Source organism: Antennarius striatus, chromosome 3, assembly GCF_040054535.1.
Source record: "Antennarius striatus isolate MH-2024 chromosome 3, ASM4005453v1, whole genome shotgun sequence".
In the NCBI taxonomy this organism is placed as follows: domain Eukaryota; kingdom Metazoa; phylum Chordata; class Actinopteri; order Lophiiformes; family Antennariidae; genus Antennarius; species Antennarius striatus.
This window is the reverse complement of record NC_090778.1, coordinates 8,648,956-8,670,136: the sequence shown is the minus strand read 5'-3', so window position 1 is coordinate 8,670,136 and position 21,181 is coordinate 8,648,956. Positions and strand designations below refer to the sequence as shown.

The following is a 21,181-nucleotide window of genomic DNA, read 5'->3' as shown; positions in this document are numbered from 1 at the left end:
ATATATTCAAGCCTTAAAGATTCGTTGTCTGTCCGACGTCTTTCCCATGGTACTTGGTTACTATCTGATAAAACTCATTTGGGCCTTTCTACAGTAGCTTATTGACTTGTATATCACCAGGTATTCAGATGCTGTTTTCTCTGCTGATCTACAAAACCTATTGGTCACATTTTTTGAGTCAGTTTGCAGCAACTATTTGACAGAAGAAGAATGAGCAAACAAACTGACACCAGCCGCAGGGGAAGTGGAAGATGGGTAGGAGAGCTGACCTGTGCGCTGTCGGTGATTGCATCAGCCTGCTGGGCAGTGAGGTCAGACAGGACGTCTGTGGGTTCCCTCTCACAGGGGTCGTGAACTCCTGGTCCTCCTATAAAGAAAAATAACATCCACTTACAAACTGGTTTCAGACTCAGGCAGAAATAAATACAGCTTAATTTTGCCAAGTAGTAAAACACATTTTCAGTGTGTACCATATGAAGACCGCAGTAACTTGTCAATGACCCTGACGCACTGATCATGAACACTGGATACATTTCTGCAGATTCAAATCCAGTCAGATCTTTGAAACAGAGGGGGCTGAAATAATTAAAGTGAGACTATGCGTCATGCTGTCAACATGAGAACACTGTTCTTATGTCACAATGGTTTCTATATGAGTCAATACTATGTTATATAAACAAAGTTTTGTCTTTTTTAGCTTTCAGTAATCTTGACAATACCCAATAACTGACGTATTCCCTTCCCCCTTATTAAAATATGGGAGCTGACATTCAAGTCTTCCAGGCACCATAAAGCTTTTGATTGCCTCAGGGACTTTTAATAGACACCAGGGATACCCTTCAGTGATTCCTGGAGCTCTTGTCTCCTCAGCAGCTTCACAAGTCCTAAACTTTCCCACATTCATGCCAGGAAAGGCCAATAGTTCACCTCGTGTGTTGAAAACAGTTTCTGCCTACCCTTCTTGAAACACTTGACAATCTGCCTGAACCTCTGTAATATCAACGTAAGTCTTCTGCTGGGTGGTTTTCCCAGTCTGTGTCCTCTGGCCATTACCAGTGTTTCCAAATCCTGATGTACATTAAGTAGGTCGCTTTTTTTTCCCTGTGACTAATCAAAGAAGATGGTCTTTAGCTTGGATATTTGTGTGCTGTTCATGCTTCCATTGTTATGTATCATTATATGAAATCCGCATGTGCTATCTCTAAAATCTCTCTTAACATTTCACCTAATTTTTTCAACAGGTAGACAATGCTCAACCAGCTGTAGGCAATCTCTAGCATTGTGGTTAGAGGAGAAAGAGAATGAATGAATGCAAACAACAGACACTGTTGGTTATAATAAATGAGTGATCACTGACCTGGTAGGAGAATCCCTGAGGCGATACACTCCATGACACGACGCAGGGCCTCACCTGGACCCAGCGGTCGGTTACATGTGGCTATGGCCTTTTCACAGATTAGCTCCAGTGGCTGCAGAGGTTGGACAGAGACAGGACAATTAAGAAAGAAGGTAATAATCCCATCCATCCATAAATTTCCCACAATGCCAGTGTGAGATCTTCACATCCTTCTACAAAAAGTTATCAAGTCATATGTGTTGTACAATCATCACCTACCCATCCTTGGAGGGGTTCCCATGCAGGCAGTCTGTTGCACATGTCTCTGAAAATTCTCAAGACAATGACGCAGGACTTGAGCTCTGTGACTCTGGCCTGAGAGGACAGACACAATTTAGCAACAGCATGAGAAGCATTTCAACAAGATGGTGGCCTACTTACGAAGGTCCAAGAATATGAAGCCCTGACACATTCTATGATCTGGGATATCATGTCTTCTGATTAGCTGAGTAGGACCAACTCTCCAAGTGACCTTGTAATTTTTTTTGTACCATCTGTATAATGACAAATAAAGATCTTTGATCTTTAATCTTTAATCATCAGTGGAAGTAATAAAAGTGTCTTGCTGGGTGAAGGATGGATTTTACACTGTTCTCGGGCTAATGGTAAGTGTGAGTGCTTATTGAGGGACTGCTACAACCCACAACGGTCACATGGTGATGTGGGACAGAGGAGCTACAGTATTCACTAGGGAGCTAACCCACTGGGGTATTTACTGCTAGATAACTACTGTGTAAGTACTACTTTGTTTACAATGATACCAGACCAAATCGGTCGCATGTTTGATGATGCTGTTTTAAGGGATTTTATATTAAATATAAATAAATTCTGTGTGAAATCTAAAATGAGCTGTTAAATCTTTATTATCTCCAGTTCCTTGCTATAGGCCACAAACAAGAAAAATAATCTGAAAGGAATGCTGTGAGAATTCAAATGTAACGGTAATGAGGTTTTCAAAATCTGAACTACAATTCTCAAACAAGAACCAATGCAGTCAGAGACTGCATAATCCCACAACACCCCTGAATTCAAAATTTTACCCAGTCTTACTTGCACAGGTCAAAGATCAAAGCTTGTGCTCTGACCTACTCTCATAGATCAAAGCTAGTGCTTTGACCTATGGTCTTACTAACACTGACCTTCTGCCTTATCCAGCTCCTGAGTGTACATTTAAATTTGACCTTGACCTAGTTTTCTCAAGGTTAAGATCATCAGCTCATTTTCATCGCCTTTGCTGCCCGAGTAATGTGCTTTTTGTTTCATCTTTCTATCTGCAACGGTTGCGAACATGTTTGGTGGACTAACGGATGAACGAACACACAATGCTGACAATTACAACACATCACCGCTTTGAAGCGGGATGTAATAAAAATCTTTATAAGGGGGGATGAACACAGACTTCCTGCAATCACACTGAACTTTAAATAGTTTCCTACCAAATTTATGGGAGGCCCACCATTATGATCTCCACAAAGCATGTCTGAAATGTAAATTAATTCATGCTGTTTTTAAAAGGTGGCTACACTGAATGACATACAGGGTTGCCATATGTAGCCCCTTCAAAGGTGGAATTAAAAAAAACTAAGTTTTCCAAGACACGTGATGAAATCTTCAAGAACGCTTTTATTTTGAGAGTAAAACTAAGAACAGATAAGGAAATTTATTTACCTGACATGAAAAATCAAAATGCATGTACGAATCACCTGTACCTTGTTCCTGAAATATGCTGTGAAATGTTCCAAAGTGATTTCAGTGTCATATTCCTTCCTTATTACATCTATGATTACTTGGACATGCATAGAACCACCAAACCTGTAGATTTCATATTTTTGTTACAAAACTACATTACAAACTTCCTCTCAAGGAAAGTGTTGAAGACTGAAGAACAAATTAAAGTGGAAATTGACACATTCATTTGCACTGGATGCCTATTCACAGCAGTAAAGCAAGTCATTTTATTAGGGTGCCTTTATTATAACCTCCCAGCCACGGAGAAGGCGGTGATGAGAAGAACATCACTAATAGCATCTACAGTTCTGCAATAATTATAGATCAGTGGAAGTCTACGAGTCATATTATCCCTGTGTGAATGTAATGAAACAGTCCTTCAACTGCTTCACCTTCAGTCCCCCACCGGGCCTTGACTCTGATATTACTTGGCATTCAGCACTCCTTCCCTGAAGGCAGCTGCTCACTGTTTCACCTGACCTTGACTCTCCCTCCTGCCTCCTCATAAGATGAAGAACTCTGTTGAGTCAGTACAGATCGTCTAAAACCTGATTGGGAAAATCTTCTCGTGGCATTCACTGTTTCAACCCACTCTGTTTTCAGTTCTTTTTTTTTTAATGAAGAAAAGCAACTGTTTTTGTTTTTATGTTGGCTATTATTTTCCCCCCAAAAAAATTCATAGTACTTTTAAAGACAATCAAACACAATTTCATGGCAGTTAGTATATTTTGTGTGACAATATACTTGTAAAGTTAATGTTTCATCACAAGCAGTTTCCTTTCAAATATGATACAAAAAATGATGTACCATAAAGAAAGAAAACACACATTTTTACTAGTTTTATAAATATTATCCACTGACCACTTAGAGACAGTAGGGCGATATTAAATCTTTGTAGTAGAGGATGCAGAAAGAACTCAAATCAAACCTCAAACTAAACTGAAATGGGGCATTTCCATTTGCTTGAGTAACCTTTCAGTCACATCATCAATCTTTCTTTATCTGCTGCAATCTTTACATCCCCAGTCAATATTTACGTCACTTGCTTCATTTGGGTCATGATTTATTGATTGCCTCATATTGCGTCACATTTATTTTCAACAATTTACTCAATTTTTCAAAGTCAGAAAAATGTTACAGGATACTTCAACATACCAAATACCAGCATTTCCACTAAGGCAGTTTCATGTGGATGAATGAGCAAAAAAGATGGATGGAAACATGTTTTGAGTTAATTAAAAGAGACACCTAAAAATGTTACTGTGGTGGTAATGAAGGACTGAATCAAATATGTTTAGAAGGAATTATGCTTCCAAATGTGCTATAGGAATGTATGCTCATTATGCTATGTGGAAAGTTTGTAAAATAAGCCACGTGCCAAACAGCCAGTGCAAAAGATGCCTTAAAGCTTTTGTTTATTAAAAGTGAATTTGAGTTATGTTTCCTTTTACACGTTAAAGAATAAAAATGTACTTTCCAAAGACTGGGTTAGGTGACACTGGCTTCTAGAATATACAGTAAAAGCACTTTGAGCGACTGTGTCACCAGCCCAGCTGTTCTCACCTGGAACCATTTGGAATGTCGGAGTGAGGCCAAAGCAGCCTGGCACTTCAGCCTGTCCAGGACATCCTCCTCATCATTATTCTCCAGCCTCTCCTTTTTGTCATCCTGCTCGCCCTCCTCTGGAGAGAGGGACAGGATGAGACAGGACAGATTGAGTGAGATCACACTGGCCTCCCATGGTACCTCATAGATAGTCAGGCAACAGAGTTGGACAGCTAATTATTAGACAAACCCACTGATCTGACTGAATGAAATAGGAAGGGGGAATTTCAGATTTTCCATAAATTCTTTGGGTGAGGGAGGGCTCTCATGCACAAGGCAGGATCTTTCATAACATTGACAGGAGGAACCAGAGTAGATGTGAGCGCATGCGTCTTGCTGCCTGGCCGGAGTCTCACTCCAGATGCAGATCAGTGGCTGAAGGCAATGGTACACGCCAGATTAGTGTGTTATCAATTACAACAGCAGGACGAAAATGACAGCATGGCTACAACTATGGACCAAAACTCAGATTAAAGTTTAGAATAAAACTTTGGAACGAGTACAACAAGTTTGGTAGTTTGTGAAATACTGGCTCAGGAATACCTGAGATTGTGGAGAAGTAGAAAAACAGTGCCGACACATTAGATATTATACTTGGATTCAAACAAGTCATCCCATCTTATAAAGGCAGCTTGTTCAGGTGTCTTTGGTGCCATGCTAGTATTTTCACTCTTGCGGGGTCGGTCAGATGTTTATGTTTGATGAGAACAGTTTCTTTACACCAGGTTCCAGTGGGGAGCACTCCTGCCATGACTGGAGGCCGAGCCATGGGAGAACAACAGCAGAAGAGTGACAGCAGATGACAACAGCAACATAAACATCTGAGAGTGAGAATGCCACCCTGGAAAGAAAGTGAAGGCTGTTTGTTCTCGGGAGCAGCTAAGGGGTACCCACTGTGGGACGGTAAGCAGACTGACAGGAGGAGGAACAGACTGAAGACCACACTGCAGACCTCAGGAGGGAATGCTCACAGGTTCTCACACATCTCATCACAGAAATATGAGGCAATTACTTTTTAAATTTTTTAAATATCTTTAGTCTTCAGCTTGCCAAGCTGCAAATATTAAATCTTGATAAATGTCCCATCTCACCGGAATCAGTGTCATTATAGTAGTAGAGCTACCCCTATGCAAAAGCCAAAAGATTAAATCACAGCTATTTTCCACAAAGCTGACAGTAATGCTGACCCAGGACAATATAAAAAGCTCATACGGACAAGCTGACACTCTTGTCTCTAATTCAAAAAAGAGGCACTATTCAAAACCAAATTTACCCATCTGTGTGTGATTCATTAGCAGTAATGTGAGCTGAGGAGCAACGTGTATGGTTCAGCAGTCTGTTGCTGTAGAGACCATAGTGAAAGCTGAAGAGGATGGAAGAGGTGGAAAACAAACGAAGGAGCTGATGAGAGACTCAGGGTTCGTCCCGTGTCACTCCTCCTCCAAGACCAAAGACTGAGGACCTTCACGTTTTGCCCCTGGGACATGTGAGTGATATACCACTCTGGAAAAAAAAGAATCATCTGCTATGGGACTGATTTTTTTTTGAGTACGATGACAGACTGAACATTTTTATTCACACATTTTTGGTACACTATCAGTGGACCTGGAGAAGTCAAAACAAAAGAAATGAGGAACTGAAGTGAGCAAAGACATTTATGTTCCCCCTGACAAATAATTTGTGGCATGAAACTAAAGTCACTGAACTGGCATAGCAAACATAGTTAGGGGTGACAATGTTCTTCAGTGGCCAAATGCTGTATATTCAACTTTAAGCGTATCTCTTGTGACGTCACATTGAAATCCATAAATTGAACATAAATTCTGCTTGCCATGACAGAGTAGGACTTTATTTGAAATTTATAAAGTCTCAAGTATGCCAAGGAAATACATGCATAAAGACTTTACTAGTACAAACTTAGAATCACTTTAATAACATATTTGTTTTTACTCTTTTGATGATTTACTACTTGAATTCTAAAATTTTATTCAAATTTATCCAGTAAGTTACAATGCAAAAAAAAAAAAAAAAGCAACGACTTAGATGAATGCTTATTTTCAGTGCAGCATCACCATTCTAAAGCACAAATGAATGCACCAACACTTCCACACAACCCTCTGGGATTTGTGTGAATGCAGAGGATTGCATACTTTATTCTAGTAGTCTCTCTGCACTGCATCTTTGTGTAGATGTGTTTGTAGCTCAGTCTTTTTGCCCACGGTCAAAAAGACACACAGACCTGCAGCTGTATTATTGGAAGAAAAATATAAAATGCTGTCAGAGTCCGGGGTCTCTTCAAAAAAAAGTCATAACTCACTGCTCTTACTCACTGCTCTTGTTGTTGCACTCTTCCAGCAACACTTCCTCCTTAATTAGTGTGAATCGTTTTGCAGGAATTTATGGAAAACATCTTATTTCAAACCTCCAGAACTCAAGAAGGCATTCTTCATTTTACTATTGTTATTATTTTACCATTACTTTAGTCATTACCGTTTTAGATTAGTTATTATAATTAGTGTTATAACTGTAGTTATTTATAGTTGCCGTTTTTATTATGATCAATGTTTTTTAGTGCAAAAAACATTAATGCGATATTAAGATGTCATTTGGAATGATGTAAAAATGATGTTCACTGAATCATTTTCCTCATCATCAACAAATGAAATTATTTAAGTCACCAGAGACAAGGGTACGTTTGTTTGCTGAAGTATCTCAAAGGTATGGCATGACAACTGTTGCAGGGTCTCATGAATATCATCCATCACTTATATTTACTGTATGCTATTATTTTTTTTAAATCCAGTTTTGACATTTAATTTTAATTTTCTATGTAGTTCTCATTTAGAGACTATTCTGTTTTTGCAGAGTGCCACAAGCAAATGAAATCAGATCCAATCCATAACAGGAACAGAACTCGGTCGGCAAAAATTTAATTTCTCCATTGACATATTCGTGACTCCATAGATTTTGTGAATAAATAATTTTACAGACTTTTAACTGACTTTTGAAATAACCTTAATTCTTCTATTGTGCGTCCCAGAGGCAGGCCTTGGAGGAACCGTCACTCACAGGTCAGACCACATACAGATAAGACAACCCCCACTAGATTCTCCCTGACATCAGTTTAGGGGAATTTTGATTAGTGACCAGAACATCAGATAATTAAATTAGCACCATTTTACAACATGAAATTATGGGATGTCATTCTGAGCCAATAAAAATTCATCAGCCCAATAATTAATATACAGAAGCACAGACATGGACTCCTGGTCATTGTGCTCATTTTGTTCTTTAAGGCAATGTGCTTGACAACAGACATGGACCACAATTTCAGGGTGACCCAGAGAGAACTCGTCAACAGAGGAAGGGGGTGGGCGCTGGGGACAGAGGAGCATGTTTGAGGCAGAGAGTGAGGGGTTTGGTTTGATTTGTTGGGGAAGCCCCTTGTACCCGGGCTTTCCTGCTGTTGGGTAGGGGGGTGTCTCTTCAGCAGCAGGGCCGCAGAGAAGTGTCAATCCACGCAGCACGCTGACCTGTGAAGCTATGGCAACAAAATCAACAGTCAGTGAGGAAACGGCCAGCTACAGGAGGAACACTGTATTAACCAGGGGCCAAAAGAACAAAATGAATCTCGCAACAGGAAAAACAAACCTGTGATAAAAGTCTAAGTCAAGAAACACAGATATGTTGGGGGTGTAAATACACGCACAAACGTGATCGAGTTAAACTGTTAATGATTCATAAAAATATCCACTGTCCAATTTTAACGTCTAATATAAGTTCTATCCAAAAGACTTCAGACTGCTACCGTTATTTAAACCTGAAAGCAATTTGTGTTATCATGACTACACAATGATATTAAAGAGTGGATTTACTGTCAGAAATAAAAGATTGTTGATCGAGCACAGAAAGTAGCTAGCTGAGAAAATTAGAGGAGAAGAAACTAAGGTGATTCGATTAAAAAAGTTTGGGCTTCTAGAAGGCCAATATCTTTTGTAACCTTAAACTTGATCCAAAATAGAACTGGCTGTTTGAACCAAAGCTCATGAGCAGAGTCTAGGAGAAGACTAAAGGCTTCAATCCAAATTATAATCTGAATTCTTTTTTTTTTTTAATGTAGAAAACACTGTTAGGAAAATATGTTCTGCTCTTGTTAGTGTGTCCACAGGAGAGATAGAGGGACAAATGTGTTTATGGGATTTCACATTACACCAAACCAGGATAAGACAAAAACAAAATGAGAATCACTTCTCATGTTTGTGTTTCCAGGATGTTGAATCTGACGTACAAATTAGTTTCGTCTTTGTTGCGACTCGACAGCTGTGCTCTACAGCCACTTCCCCCCTGTTTGACAGAATCCATTTTTCTACCTTTCATGATGGCGCAACTCAATCTTTCCCACCGGAAGTGGGACTACAATGACACCTCGCTGTTCCGTAATGGAAGGCCTTCCCTTCATTCACCTCTGAATCATTTTAATTTCATTTCCATTTGTGAGAGAAAACACATTCAAAACATTCATGCTCAACCTCAGCTCTTCACTCACAATACAGACACCTGACAGAATGGAGAATCTCATGTCAATGCACTGCATGGAGAATGAAGGCAATCGTCTCACAACTACTGGGGTAAATCACGGTTTGTCTCCCTGGTTTGAGGAATTACCATTTCTTAAAAAAAAGTGTCTACATTAAAATGTCTTTTTTTAACATGAAAGGTCCAATAAAACATCTTTTTAGCTGACACCTCAGATATACAGTAAGTCTCCTATTTCACCAAACCCAACCAAACGCACTACTTGCAGAAATCAAGTAATGCGTGACTATGTGCTATTTCCACCATACTTGACCCAGATCCATATCACCCCTTTGTCCTTCTTCCTGTTTTCTTCTCAGCTTTCAACCCTCTCAATGTATCAGACTTCACAATTTTCCACAGCTTATGTCCGATATCAAGCTCAGGTTTCATTGCATTTTCATACTTTTTCATTGCAGGCTTATCCTTCCCCCTCTTCTTTCCTCCCTTTCAGCCCTCTGTTGTCAGATAAAGGTCAAACAAAAACAGAAAAGCCTCCTGCCAAACCGGAGGCAGAGGAGGGAGTAGGGTGTCATTACCTTCTTTTGCAGTTCTGTGTTCATCCCTCATGGCTAAGGATGAGAGGGTGATCTTCAACGTGAGCTGAGGGTCTTTGGTGCTGCATACCTGGATGGCTGCCTCTGGCAAGCATGACTGCACCTTGTATTTGTCCTCTGTCATTTTCTACAAGGCACAGATGCATGTGTATTTGAAGTTTATTTGATGTTTTGAAAACTTACTCTAAAACTGACTAAGTTTACTTATTGTCTTGATAACTCAGTGAGAACCTCCTCAAAGCAATTTAATCCACCAGCATCATCTGTCACCCCCTGTCCAGTCTTTGTTTATTAGTGCTTCTAATGTGCTATTGTTTTTTTATTGTGTTGTGTTTTATTACATTCAATGGTGTTAACTCTGACTTCACAGATGCTTCATCGTAAAAAGCATCACAAATTAAAATTCCAGCTATCAAGGGGATTTTAATTTGAAACAAACAAGATATCTTTAGTTCACTGTCTGAAATGTCATAATTTAAATTAAGTCAACTCCCTCCCCTTCTTATAGATTTAATATCGAGAGGAATTTAGGGCTATTTTAACAATAATGATATTGGTTAGAGAACTCAAATATTCCTTTTTTAAATTAGAGCACATCTGTCAATATAAATCGGACTATCAAAACTGCACACATTTGTGTTTACACGCAGCCTTTCTTTCAGGCATCTGACCTATTGTATATTATGCTAGCCAGTGTATTTCCTCTATATTGATATTATCCTCAGATGGATGTTTAAGTTATTCTCTATATTTCATCTCTGTGAGAATCAACCCCAATACCCCCCGTGCCTGCCAATCTATGTCGTTTTAGCTCAAGAAGAGAAGACATCAGATGGTTTCCTTCCTTGATGATGAAACATGTGAGACAGCTATGGCAGGTAATTAACTGAGATGGGGCACAGGAAGCACATTTAGTCTCTGTGTACGAAGGGACTGCTTTGTTAGCTAGCAGATGTTAGGGGGTGGGGGTCTGTGGGGCTGTGTGGAAATGCACGTGAAAGGCAGAAATCTTTTGATAAAATTATTTGTACAACTCTTTAGCTCAGGAACTTGTGTTAAAAACACACAAAAATTCTCAGGTAGCTGGGATGCATTATACATCCAATTAAAATAGAAGCTCGTGCTATACTGTAAAGAAGGATTATTTAGGGTATAAAGTTTTACTGCCCTACGGCTTTTAAACATCACAGAGAGAATGGCAGAGATAATGGTCCCAATCTCGTTTCTTTCTGGATTTTATTCTCCTACTGACTAAAAGTTACCCTTACATCTGGTTAAGGAATAAAAAAACATTTTTCCACTGAAACATTATTTATTTAGACCCAAAATGTGTCTGCAACACACCATTATTATTAAGACAAGAGAATATTTTTCTACATTGAGGTTAAAAATTATCTAAAGTGGTGTGCATTCTTAATGATTTAAACTTGATTTGCTGTCGCACAAAAAGTCAAAAGATGCTTTTTTTTAAAGCCACCCTATCCTAAGGTCATTTCCTCAGCTGTGCTTTCATGGCTCATTCTGGACGCACCATGTTAAACATTGCAGTGCTGGTGGTGTAGTTGAGTGTACCTGGATCTGGAGTGGGAGATTGGCGCTGATGGTATACAGCAGTAGTTTGGTAGGTTTTTCCCTGCACATTAGCACCAGTTCCAGGTTCATGTCCCCTTTGATCAGAAGGCCTTTGGCCACCAAACCCACACGTGTCACCCCACACAGCAGAGGTGTGCCGTCTGGCCTGAGGGCAGATGGACAACAGCAGCATCAGTATCTCACAGTCATAAAAACACACGAATACATGCATTTTCAGCTATCAGTGCCAACAGCTGATTATCATTCTAAATGTTTGTATTTCAACTCATTAAATGTAAGGCCATTTTTGTTCCAAAGGAAAGCTTTATTAGTTTCTGTAATAGTGTGTACTTAATCTAACAAAATTAACATCATGTCCCTGTTTTCATTTGCTATTCCAGTAACGTACAGTCGCACCTTGCAGAGTTCAACATTAAAGATTTAGATTTGAAATGCAAAATGTGATCCTCGTTCAAATGATCTGCTATTACATTAGCTTAACATGCTCACCTTCATTAATTTAGGATTTAGCTTTTTCTGTCCCATTGGATGCTTTACAAGCAATTAGTAGAGCTATTATAAGGTTGATGGACAAACTTCCTCACAGATCAACAACCTCTGAATTGGCATTATTATATGATAGAAAACAGCTTTAATATGAAGTTCCTTATTTATACATCAGCATGACTTTCCATCAAGATTAAAGACTGGCCATTACTAAATGAAGTCTGTTTAAGGTGGTATTCATCTTTGTCTATCCATCAATCCATGTATCAAAAATTAACTCATTTTAGAAACAAAATGGTTAAAAGGAGCGCACATGCACACACACACGCAAACACACACACGCGCACGTGCACACACACACACACACACACACACACACACACACACACAAACACACTTTACATTCCTGTGTAACACTGAATTGCGAGAAAACACTACCCCAAACATTGCTACTCTCAGGACAGAACTCTAGATCAACAGATAGGTTGGTGACTTTAAATAAATAAAGAATTAACATTTAAATAGTACACAAAGTGGGACATACTTTATTTCAGTGTCATCCTCCTCCAAAATATTGTCCTCCACCTCATTACTGGTTGACATCTTCCCTGAGGATTTATTGAGGCAATCCATCCAATCAGAGACCTTCTTGAGGGCTCCCTCCACAGTGGACACCAGTGTCTGGACAGCATCCAGTTCCTCTGGTCCTGGATAAATGGTGGCATGCTTGGCCATGACATGGCGGTCATCGTTGGCAAATGATCGGAATGGCCGCTGTGTGCAAAACAGGGAGATGATTTTTTTTCTATTGTAGGCCGGCAGGTATTTCAGCTAACGCTTATATATAGTATGAATCACATAAAGCAAAAAGGAGGTGGTTCAGAGTGAAACTCAAGGACATTCAGGAAGGAAAGATCTATGCTGATGGACCTAAATGGGATTCTATAGGATCAAAACCATAGCCTTTACAACTCATGTCCTTTAAGATGGTCTATCATTAATCAGGATAAATGTCATTAGGGGTAATGTTGCTGATTGCTACAACGTCAGTGAGCATGGATAAGTGATGCTTTAACCGAGTATTTTTATACTATAGTATCTGTAGACTTAAAAAGAAGCAATTCTTGTTACAGTTGGAAAAAAACAACAAGATTTTATAACCAAAAACACAATTTATGCTATTTGTCAGTCTGGCATGATCATAACTGTTAGACAATTGTATTTTGTGATAATAAAGATATGTAAAAAAAATTCAACAATTACTCATGCAAGCTAAGAGAGACTCATACTAATTTTGGATACGGTGGTAAACTTACACTACTTTCTATGCAGTAGAAACCCATAAGTGTGTGGGAAGTAAAATGTTATCCAGATTACCACTGGATCTATAAAAAGTGCTTGGCATAAGTCATGAGTAATTTTAATTTGGGTGAAGTACTACACAGACACTGGAACACACAATGAGATAAACTTCAGCAGAGCTCTCAGTTGTGTGCTGCTTCCAAATAGCATGTAAACACTCAGGTATGCAGAGATCATAATTTCTTGTTAATCTCACCGATGGCCTCATGTTCACACATTCTAGTTTGAATGCCCACTTCACAAGGGGTGTACAATAACACACTCCAGGCGTTTGAAGAAGACCTGCAGTGTATTTATATTTTTTCTGTTTTTTTTTAATATGAACTCTACATTTAATTTAATTTTAATTAAATTTAATACACTGTTATAATCCCCGAAAAGGAAATTAAGAACGCACACTCTAGTTTTTTGTTAGTCTATCAATCACACACATGCATATTAGTGTGTACAGGCCCCTGTAATTCACACAACCACACACAGGGGGCCTTTAGGCATGCAAGGGAGGTAGAGTGGCAGGCAGCTCCTTCCTGGTGCGCCTCAAATGAGCAATTTGTAAAGGAGACGGTAACTTACTCAAGGGCGCCTCGGCAGTGCTCCGGAGGTGAGTTGACACCTCCCACTGTCAGCTCACCTCCAGGTATTTTTTTGGGCGGGAGCGAGAATCCAACTGCCGATCTTGAAATCATAGGACGACCCGCTCTACCTCTGCTTTACCACTGAGCCACTGCTGCCCCATAAAAGAAGAATTTTGTTTTTTATTTATTTGGTTTTATTTAAGGCCAGAAAACTGGTTATTTGGTATAAAGGTGGGTTACCATTATTTTCCATCAACTACCTTCAAAACAAAGGTCATTTTGGCAACCACAGAAATTAAGATGTGTTTCTGACTGAACTTTACAAAGGAATCAGATTTTAAAATGAACTTTAATTTTATGCCTGCTGTTTTTCTCATCCAACTCCTCTGACATTCTGGTACAAATGTATGAGCTTGTTCATGGAGTCAGAAATCGCAGTCTTCAGGATGAAAGTAACACCTGATGAAACCTGTGCTGCTGTCAATCTCTGCGTGGCCTAGATACAGCCTGCCACTACTTAAAATTAACAACATGTATTTAGGCACAGAGCCGAAAGTTAGGAGACAAAAACAGCTAATGTGAAAATTCAGCTCAGAGCTCAATTCTACAAGAGTGTGTCGACCTGTCAGACCAAGGTCAGACTGCTATCTCTCTCAATCATCCCTTCTTTTTCAACACTGATCCTCTCTTCCGCTTTTTTTTCTCTTCCACCTTTCCCTGCCTGCAGCGCGTAAGCACACCCTCATTACGGTGAGTTATTTATGATGGTGCTTTAATAATTCATGACCATGAGTCTCTGGGGCTTAGGTTGGAGTTGCGAGGGTCATTCATCATGACCTAGCTAATCTCCTGTTGAAATGCCAGGGGCATTCGAAGCGGTGTCGCAGCAAGTGTGGATAGTGTCAACAACCATAAGACAGAAATGTACACACAAACATTAACGGGATTGAAATCAAAGATTAAGACTTTCCCAGTTTCAGAATGGAGTCTGGACCAGAATGCTTTTATTTGTTACCTACAAGACGGCTGGGACTTGAGTCTCACCCCATTTTTAAATTATGATATTCACTGCTTTAATTAACTGCATTGACCACAGAAGCCAAATCATGACTCCTTTAACATTTTCTTCTGTTTGTCATATCACTAGGGGGGATGACGTCTAACACATTCAGGTTTTCATGGTGGGAATCCAGCTTGATCTAAATTATAGATGAAGGTTACCAGGCAGCTGTGACATCAACAGAAATCCCACACTCACAGTGAAGATAAAAAGGCTTATTTCCACATGCATTTCTAAATAGAAAATTCTCCGCTGTGTGTAATGGGAGGTAATTGATTTGTCAAAGTTCATTTGTAGTGGGTTTCAGACAGTTTTTAGTATACAGATTCCTAAAATCAGCTTCAATTTTCCCCAACGAGACAATGAGTGCTAAATAGATGACCTGCAGTTTTTTTCCCTTTATCTCAACAAAACGTTTACTTCATGATCTCAGAAAACAGAGATCTCCCCAAGTTGTATATCCGAGATGCATCTCTAAGAATTCCAGAGCTAATCTCCTGTACTGTGCCTTTCGTTGCTGTCAGGGATAAGATTGCATTACTGTAACATGCGCAGGAGACTCACCATGTCCACGAGGTGGAGGCGCTGTAGGGCAGATCTAAGTAAGGACCACGGTCCAGTCACTCTGCCTCTTCATGCAGTCAGAGGTCTCAAAGTTGTTGGCCTCTTGGTCAGAATCTCACTGTAGAAGAGAGCATATCAATTTCACATAGGATAAACTTTCACCTTTAATAAATTTGTTTTAGCATTCACTATCAAAAAAAGAACACGTTTTCAATTTTATAACCTTCATATTTCTATTTGGTACTCATTTTGAGCATGATCTCGGATTACTCTAAGCTCTTCTGAATTAATATCAGCTGACTGCTTAAGAATGTGGCTGCATTATCAAGGCTAAAAATTGTGAATACAATTGTATTCAAATTAACAATCAATCCACTTGATTCTCAAAACATAACATTAACAATGTTATGTTTTCTGGACAGTAGCAAAACTGAAGTAAAATATTTAAAGTTGAAAGGAGACACTTGATAAAGATTGAATTTTGAAGTAGCGAGAGAAGCTGAAGACTGTCCTGTATTCTTGTAGTTCAGACCAACTCTGTTGGATGGGGGTGAGGGGCTCTAAGCAGGACACTTATGGTCTCCCATAACAAAAATCAATCCTTTCTTTATGAAACTGAAATTGCATATAGGGATGCTGTAATGCTGAAAAAGGAAAAAGAAAAGCAGAAAATGCTGACATAACGCTGGATGTACAGTATATTCTAAAACACAATTATAGGCTGCAACGTTAAGATTTTTCTTCACAAGCATGAAGGACTAAGCCAGTCTGAACCAAGACCAAAGTGAATTGTATAAATCCACAGCAGTGAAGCACAGTTAATCTATGTAGGATCGATTTCATATCTTTACAGTGAATTTCAATATCATTTCAGATGGTTGAAATAACATGACATTACCGTCTCATCAATGAGCCTGTTTTCTATGTTTTATTGGGGTGCACGTTAAACCAGCATGTGATCCGTATCAACCAAGTTTTAAAATAAAGCACAGGTGTTGGCTCCCAAGGAACACTTTCTGCTGAATTTTGATGACTGATACCATGATTTTGCTCATTGCATGTGTTCATTTTTGAAAAAATATTCTACATCTGCAAATGTTAGTGTGTTATCATGATATTTGTAAGGGAAGTATTGGTATACTGGCCTAAAATTTGTTCTTTTCTTCAGACCTTTAATACTTGCTCCAACTATGGTCCACAGGCAAGAATGTGATGTTATTAGTTGTATTTCTATTAAGGCTCCACAATGAGCCAGAGTTGTACTTCGCCTCCTAAGCATAGCCAACTATGATAAATAGACGTTAAGTTAAAATAAAAAATAATGGGTTTAGACAATTATGGGTTAATATAAATTTTAATCTGTAGATTGGGTTTCAACTATTTAAAAGAGTAATCCACATTTTCAGTGAAACACTTTTTTAAAATTGTGGGGCTTACAATGTGTGACACACAAAAAATGTATGGTCACATTTGATGTTATGTGATGAATGTTTTTATTTTGGTAATTTTTGTAATTATATTTTAATCATTTATTGTCTGTCTAGAAAAAAAAAGTACAGTGTAAGTATAATTTGTTTGTTTAATGAGCTTCTACAGCACCTCAGTGCTGCCAGCAGGGGGCAGGATGTTCGTTGGTGTCCAGTTGTGTATCGTCTTATTAACGGACTTTTGCTACTTCCTCATTCTGATGAGAGAACCTGAGCTGACGGTATACAAGGTTGCCTGTCCTCATTATTTCTTCAATTTACAGGTTTGTAAGTTTTGCAAACAAGTATGAATGTACATACACGTTGTTTAATATTTATTTGATATGTTAGAGTAATGTTGCGAGAGTAAATGCCGCATTCACGTGTGTTATCGGAACGTGTAGAAACTACCGTTTTTGTAGTGTTGTGTCACCTAAAATGGCGTCCTTAACATCGTCGCAGGTTGAGACGAGTTTTATGTTCAATTAGCATGCTACTTCAAGGCTCCAGTGCATCTCCGGCTTTAGTTAAATGTCTTTGTGTTTTGTACAATAACTTGTTCCAGATGTGTGTATGTGTATGTTCTTAGTGTTTGCAGTTTAATGCACATGTGAACATTTCAGTTTGTTTTATTGTTTTGTCAGTTTTGTCAGCTTAAATTTTATTAATTTCAGTTAATGTCACTTTTTCTTTTGCACAGGAAGTCAAGGGGAAACATAAGTGCCCAGTATTTTTATATTGTAGCTGAATGCTAAATTAGTATTTTTGATAGTGGTAAAGTACGCCGAAGTAATAGCTTATGGACTGAAAGAGGATGTACAGTATTGCTGTGATTTCAGTATAAACTTCATGGAATGAATGGAAAATGTATGTTGAAGTTAAAAAAATGTGAAAAAAGACTTAAATGTGTAAGTATATTGTTTTATTTTGTTGTGGATCTTTTGGAAGAAAAGAAAAGATATTTATGTTAATGATAAATAAACGATTCTGATGAGAGAAGCTGAGCTGACGGTATACAAGGTTGCCTGTCCTCATTATTTCTTCAATTTACAGAATCTTTTATCTGTCTATGGGATCCAATACCTGGACCTGTAACAAATGCATTATCACCCAAAATGTAACTAGAGCAGACATATTTGAGTCCAAATTTTCGGTGTTGTTCTCTTACTGGCAAATTAAACCTGCAGCCTGGAGATTGTAAGAGTGCAGGACTGGGCTGCAGAGGTCTGGGAAACTCATTTCTTCCAAACCAACATTATATTTTATTCTCGAAGCTACAGATTTCAACCCGTGTTGATTAAGAATGAGAGGGCATTACCCTGAGGATGTTTAGAAATCTTCACAACACTCCCTCAAGAGATAGCTTAAGTTCCAGCCAGCTTAAGTTTTATACTGCTGATAGTGTAATTCTGATTGAAAATTCTGAATCTGTCTGAAATTAAACAGAGTAAATGTCAGTTTGTGAAATAATACAAGGACAATAGATTCAATGTTTTTACCTCATTGAACCTGTTGATTTTTGTAATTCTTGTGTTCTAAATTTATGTTGAATTTAATGGTCGCAGCATGTTGGAACAAGGACATCAAAGTGTTGCCTGTGGAACGAACATTTCTAACTTAAACCTGTTTAGCTGTGAAACTTATCCTCAGGTTAATGTCATTCAGCCAAACTTTCTTTAAATTTACTCATGTTCTTCTGATATTTTTTCACTAATGTAAAGCATTTCCAAAATTTGCTCCCTATCACAATCAAAAATAAACCAGCTTTTAAACAATACAGGCAAAGCACTTTTACAACCCACTTTGATTCTTGAGATGCTGTGAACGTGTTCTAATGTTATCAGGCGATGGACACATTACCACATTAATTAAATTACACAGAATATATTCTCACCATTAAATGCATTAGATAAAGCTGCTTTGCCCACAAGGTCAAATGCTAATGAGAAGTGAGCCTGAGCCTGTGGTGCAACCATGTGGAGTGTAACGTCCCCTGGGAATCTGTGGGGTCGAGCTGTGCATCAATTAGATCCTCAGTCACCTTGACTTTCTTTTCAATGACAGAGAAGAGCAGGCTGAGAGGGGTCTCAGCTACAGTTCTGCTTTATTCAGTGCAGGTCTGAGATGTTCTGCTTGAGAATAACTTACTTAACCAATGAAACATGGGTACCTCAACTTTCAAAGTTGGGCAAACCCTGAGATACTCCACATCTTCCAAAGAATCCCCACAGACATACAGTGCCTTGCCAAAGGATTGGCACCCCACAAGAACTTATTGACATTTTACCACATTTCAGGCTTCAAACTTAAAGATAACTGTATATATTTTTCATGAATCAACAACATGCGAGACACAATTGTGAAGTGGAACCAAATTTATTAAACATTTTATGTGTTTACAAATAAAAAACTGAAAAGTAGGATGTACAGAAGTATTGGCCCCCTGTTCTCTAAGCTCAGCTAAACGACTCCAGAAGTTCCCTGATGACTTCTGAATGATCCGATGTTGACCTAAATGACAACAATGAAAACAGAATTCACCTGTGTGTCATTTGATCTCACATTTGCACATCCTACTTTTCAGTTTTTTATTTGTAAACACAACATAAAATGTTGAATAAATTGGTTCCACTTCACGATTGTGTGTCATATGTTGATTCTTGAAAAGTATTTTCAGTTTGTTAAGTTTGAAGCCTGAAATGTGGCAAAATGTCAAAACGTTTTTTGGGGGCCAATACTTTCGCAAGGCACTGTAAGACTTTGTAATATAATACTGCAGTGAAATACACACACGCACGCACGCACGCACGCACGCACGCACACACACACACACACACACACACACACACACACACACACACACACACACACACACACACACAGGTCAAGAGATTGCAAAACTGTCATTAATGGAAAGTGTGGCTACTTTCAGGAAGGAATCTTATATACAGTATAAAACAGTTCTTTCACAATTTTTCTTTGCAAGAATATTCCATATATCTTTCTTCATAGGTTTGACGGTTATTACATCCTGCTTCAAAGCGGTGATGTATTGTAATTGTCAGCGTTTGTGTGTTTGTCTGTTCGTTCATCCACCAAATGTCTTCGCAACCCTTGCAAATAGAAAGATGAAACAAAAAGCTCATTACTCGGGCGGCAAAGGGGATGAAATTGAGATAATGACCTTTACTTTCAGAAAACTAGGTCAAGGTCAAATTTTAACTTTTGTACACTGAGGAACCGGATAGGATAGAAAGACGAAGGACAAGGCCAGTGGGAGTAAGACCATAGATCATATACTGCTTTGATCGAAGAAAGTAGGTCAGAGCACTAGCTTTGATCTTTGACCTATGCAAGTGGGTCAGGGTAAAATTTTGAATTCAGGGTTTTCGTGGGATGTTGCAGTCTCTGACTGCATTGGTTCTTGTTTGGATTACAAACTATTGTGTTTACCCACAGTATTGGAAACAGAAGATTGGCTGCAAGAAGTAAACTTGAACACAAAATGCCTCACCACATCAGCTAAAGGAGAAGGATGTGCTCCAATAGCCTCACATGGGACAGAACTGGATCTTAGATAATTTTTTATCGGTCTTTTCCTGCAGTTGTCATCGAGAGATTCAAGAACCTCGTAAAACATAGGTGTGCTGTTGCCCAGGGCACTGACATCTTAAAAGGTCCCATATTATACTCTTTTTAATTAATTCCGCACAGCTGCCAGATGTACAACTAAGTTGTATTTGTAATGTATTACTCTAAACTGATTTGTGGACCTTAATTTCTTCTATTGAAAATTTCTGAAATAAGCTCCCTGTCAAAATTGTGTTTGTCTTGGCTGACCATTAACTGTTAATGAGCTCTCTTTATCAACGCATGCTACAAGCAACCTTAAATGTGGTTTGCACACGCTACATGCACACTGCCAGCTCTCGTTGCTTTTACCAACTTCGTTACTACGTATGTCCCTCTTATTTTTTTCTTGTTTTTCTCTCTTCTTTTTCACCAAATAACAAAATTTTTCTACAGTAATCATGGACGTACTTTCTCAGTCAGTAGAACGTAACTTTGCAGCCACAGTGTGTAAACATGAGATCAGCTGAATGAACTGAAAATGACAACGGTAAAACGGTTAAAGTTACTAAAGATTTGTGGAGGAAAACACAGCGCTTGCGAATGTGAAATAAATCAGTGTAGGAGACAACAGATGAGTGTGG

General features: G+C 38.7%; 1 protein-coding gene across 2 annotated transcripts in view; it reads right to left on the bottom strand.

Moving 5' to 3' along the window:
- The window catches only part of LOC137592475 (spermatid perinuclear RNA-binding protein-like), a 72,110-nt gene that overhangs the window by 17,891 nt on the left and 33,038 nt on the right, over positions 1-21,181 (bottom strand). For both annotated transcript variants that reach the window (XM_068310676.1, XM_068310675.1), the window contains exons 2-9: positions 15,502-15,619; positions 12,485-12,714; positions 11,434-11,599; positions 9,844-9,988; positions 4,688-4,806; positions 1,616-1,711; positions 1,358-1,469; positions 270-367 (exon numbers count right to left, since the gene is read on the bottom strand). In XM_068310676.1, coding sequence (XP_068166777.1) covers positions 270-367; positions 1,358-1,469; positions 1,616-1,711; positions 4,688-4,806; positions 9,844-9,988; positions 11,434-11,599; positions 12,485-12,714; positions 15,502-15,504 — 969 coding nt within the window. In that variant the 5' untranslated portion in view covers positions 15,505-15,619. The remainder of the gene's footprint in view (positions 1-269; positions 368-1,357; positions 1,470-1,615; positions 1,712-4,687; positions 4,807-9,843; positions 9,989-11,433; positions 11,600-12,484; positions 12,715-15,501; positions 15,620-21,181) is intronic.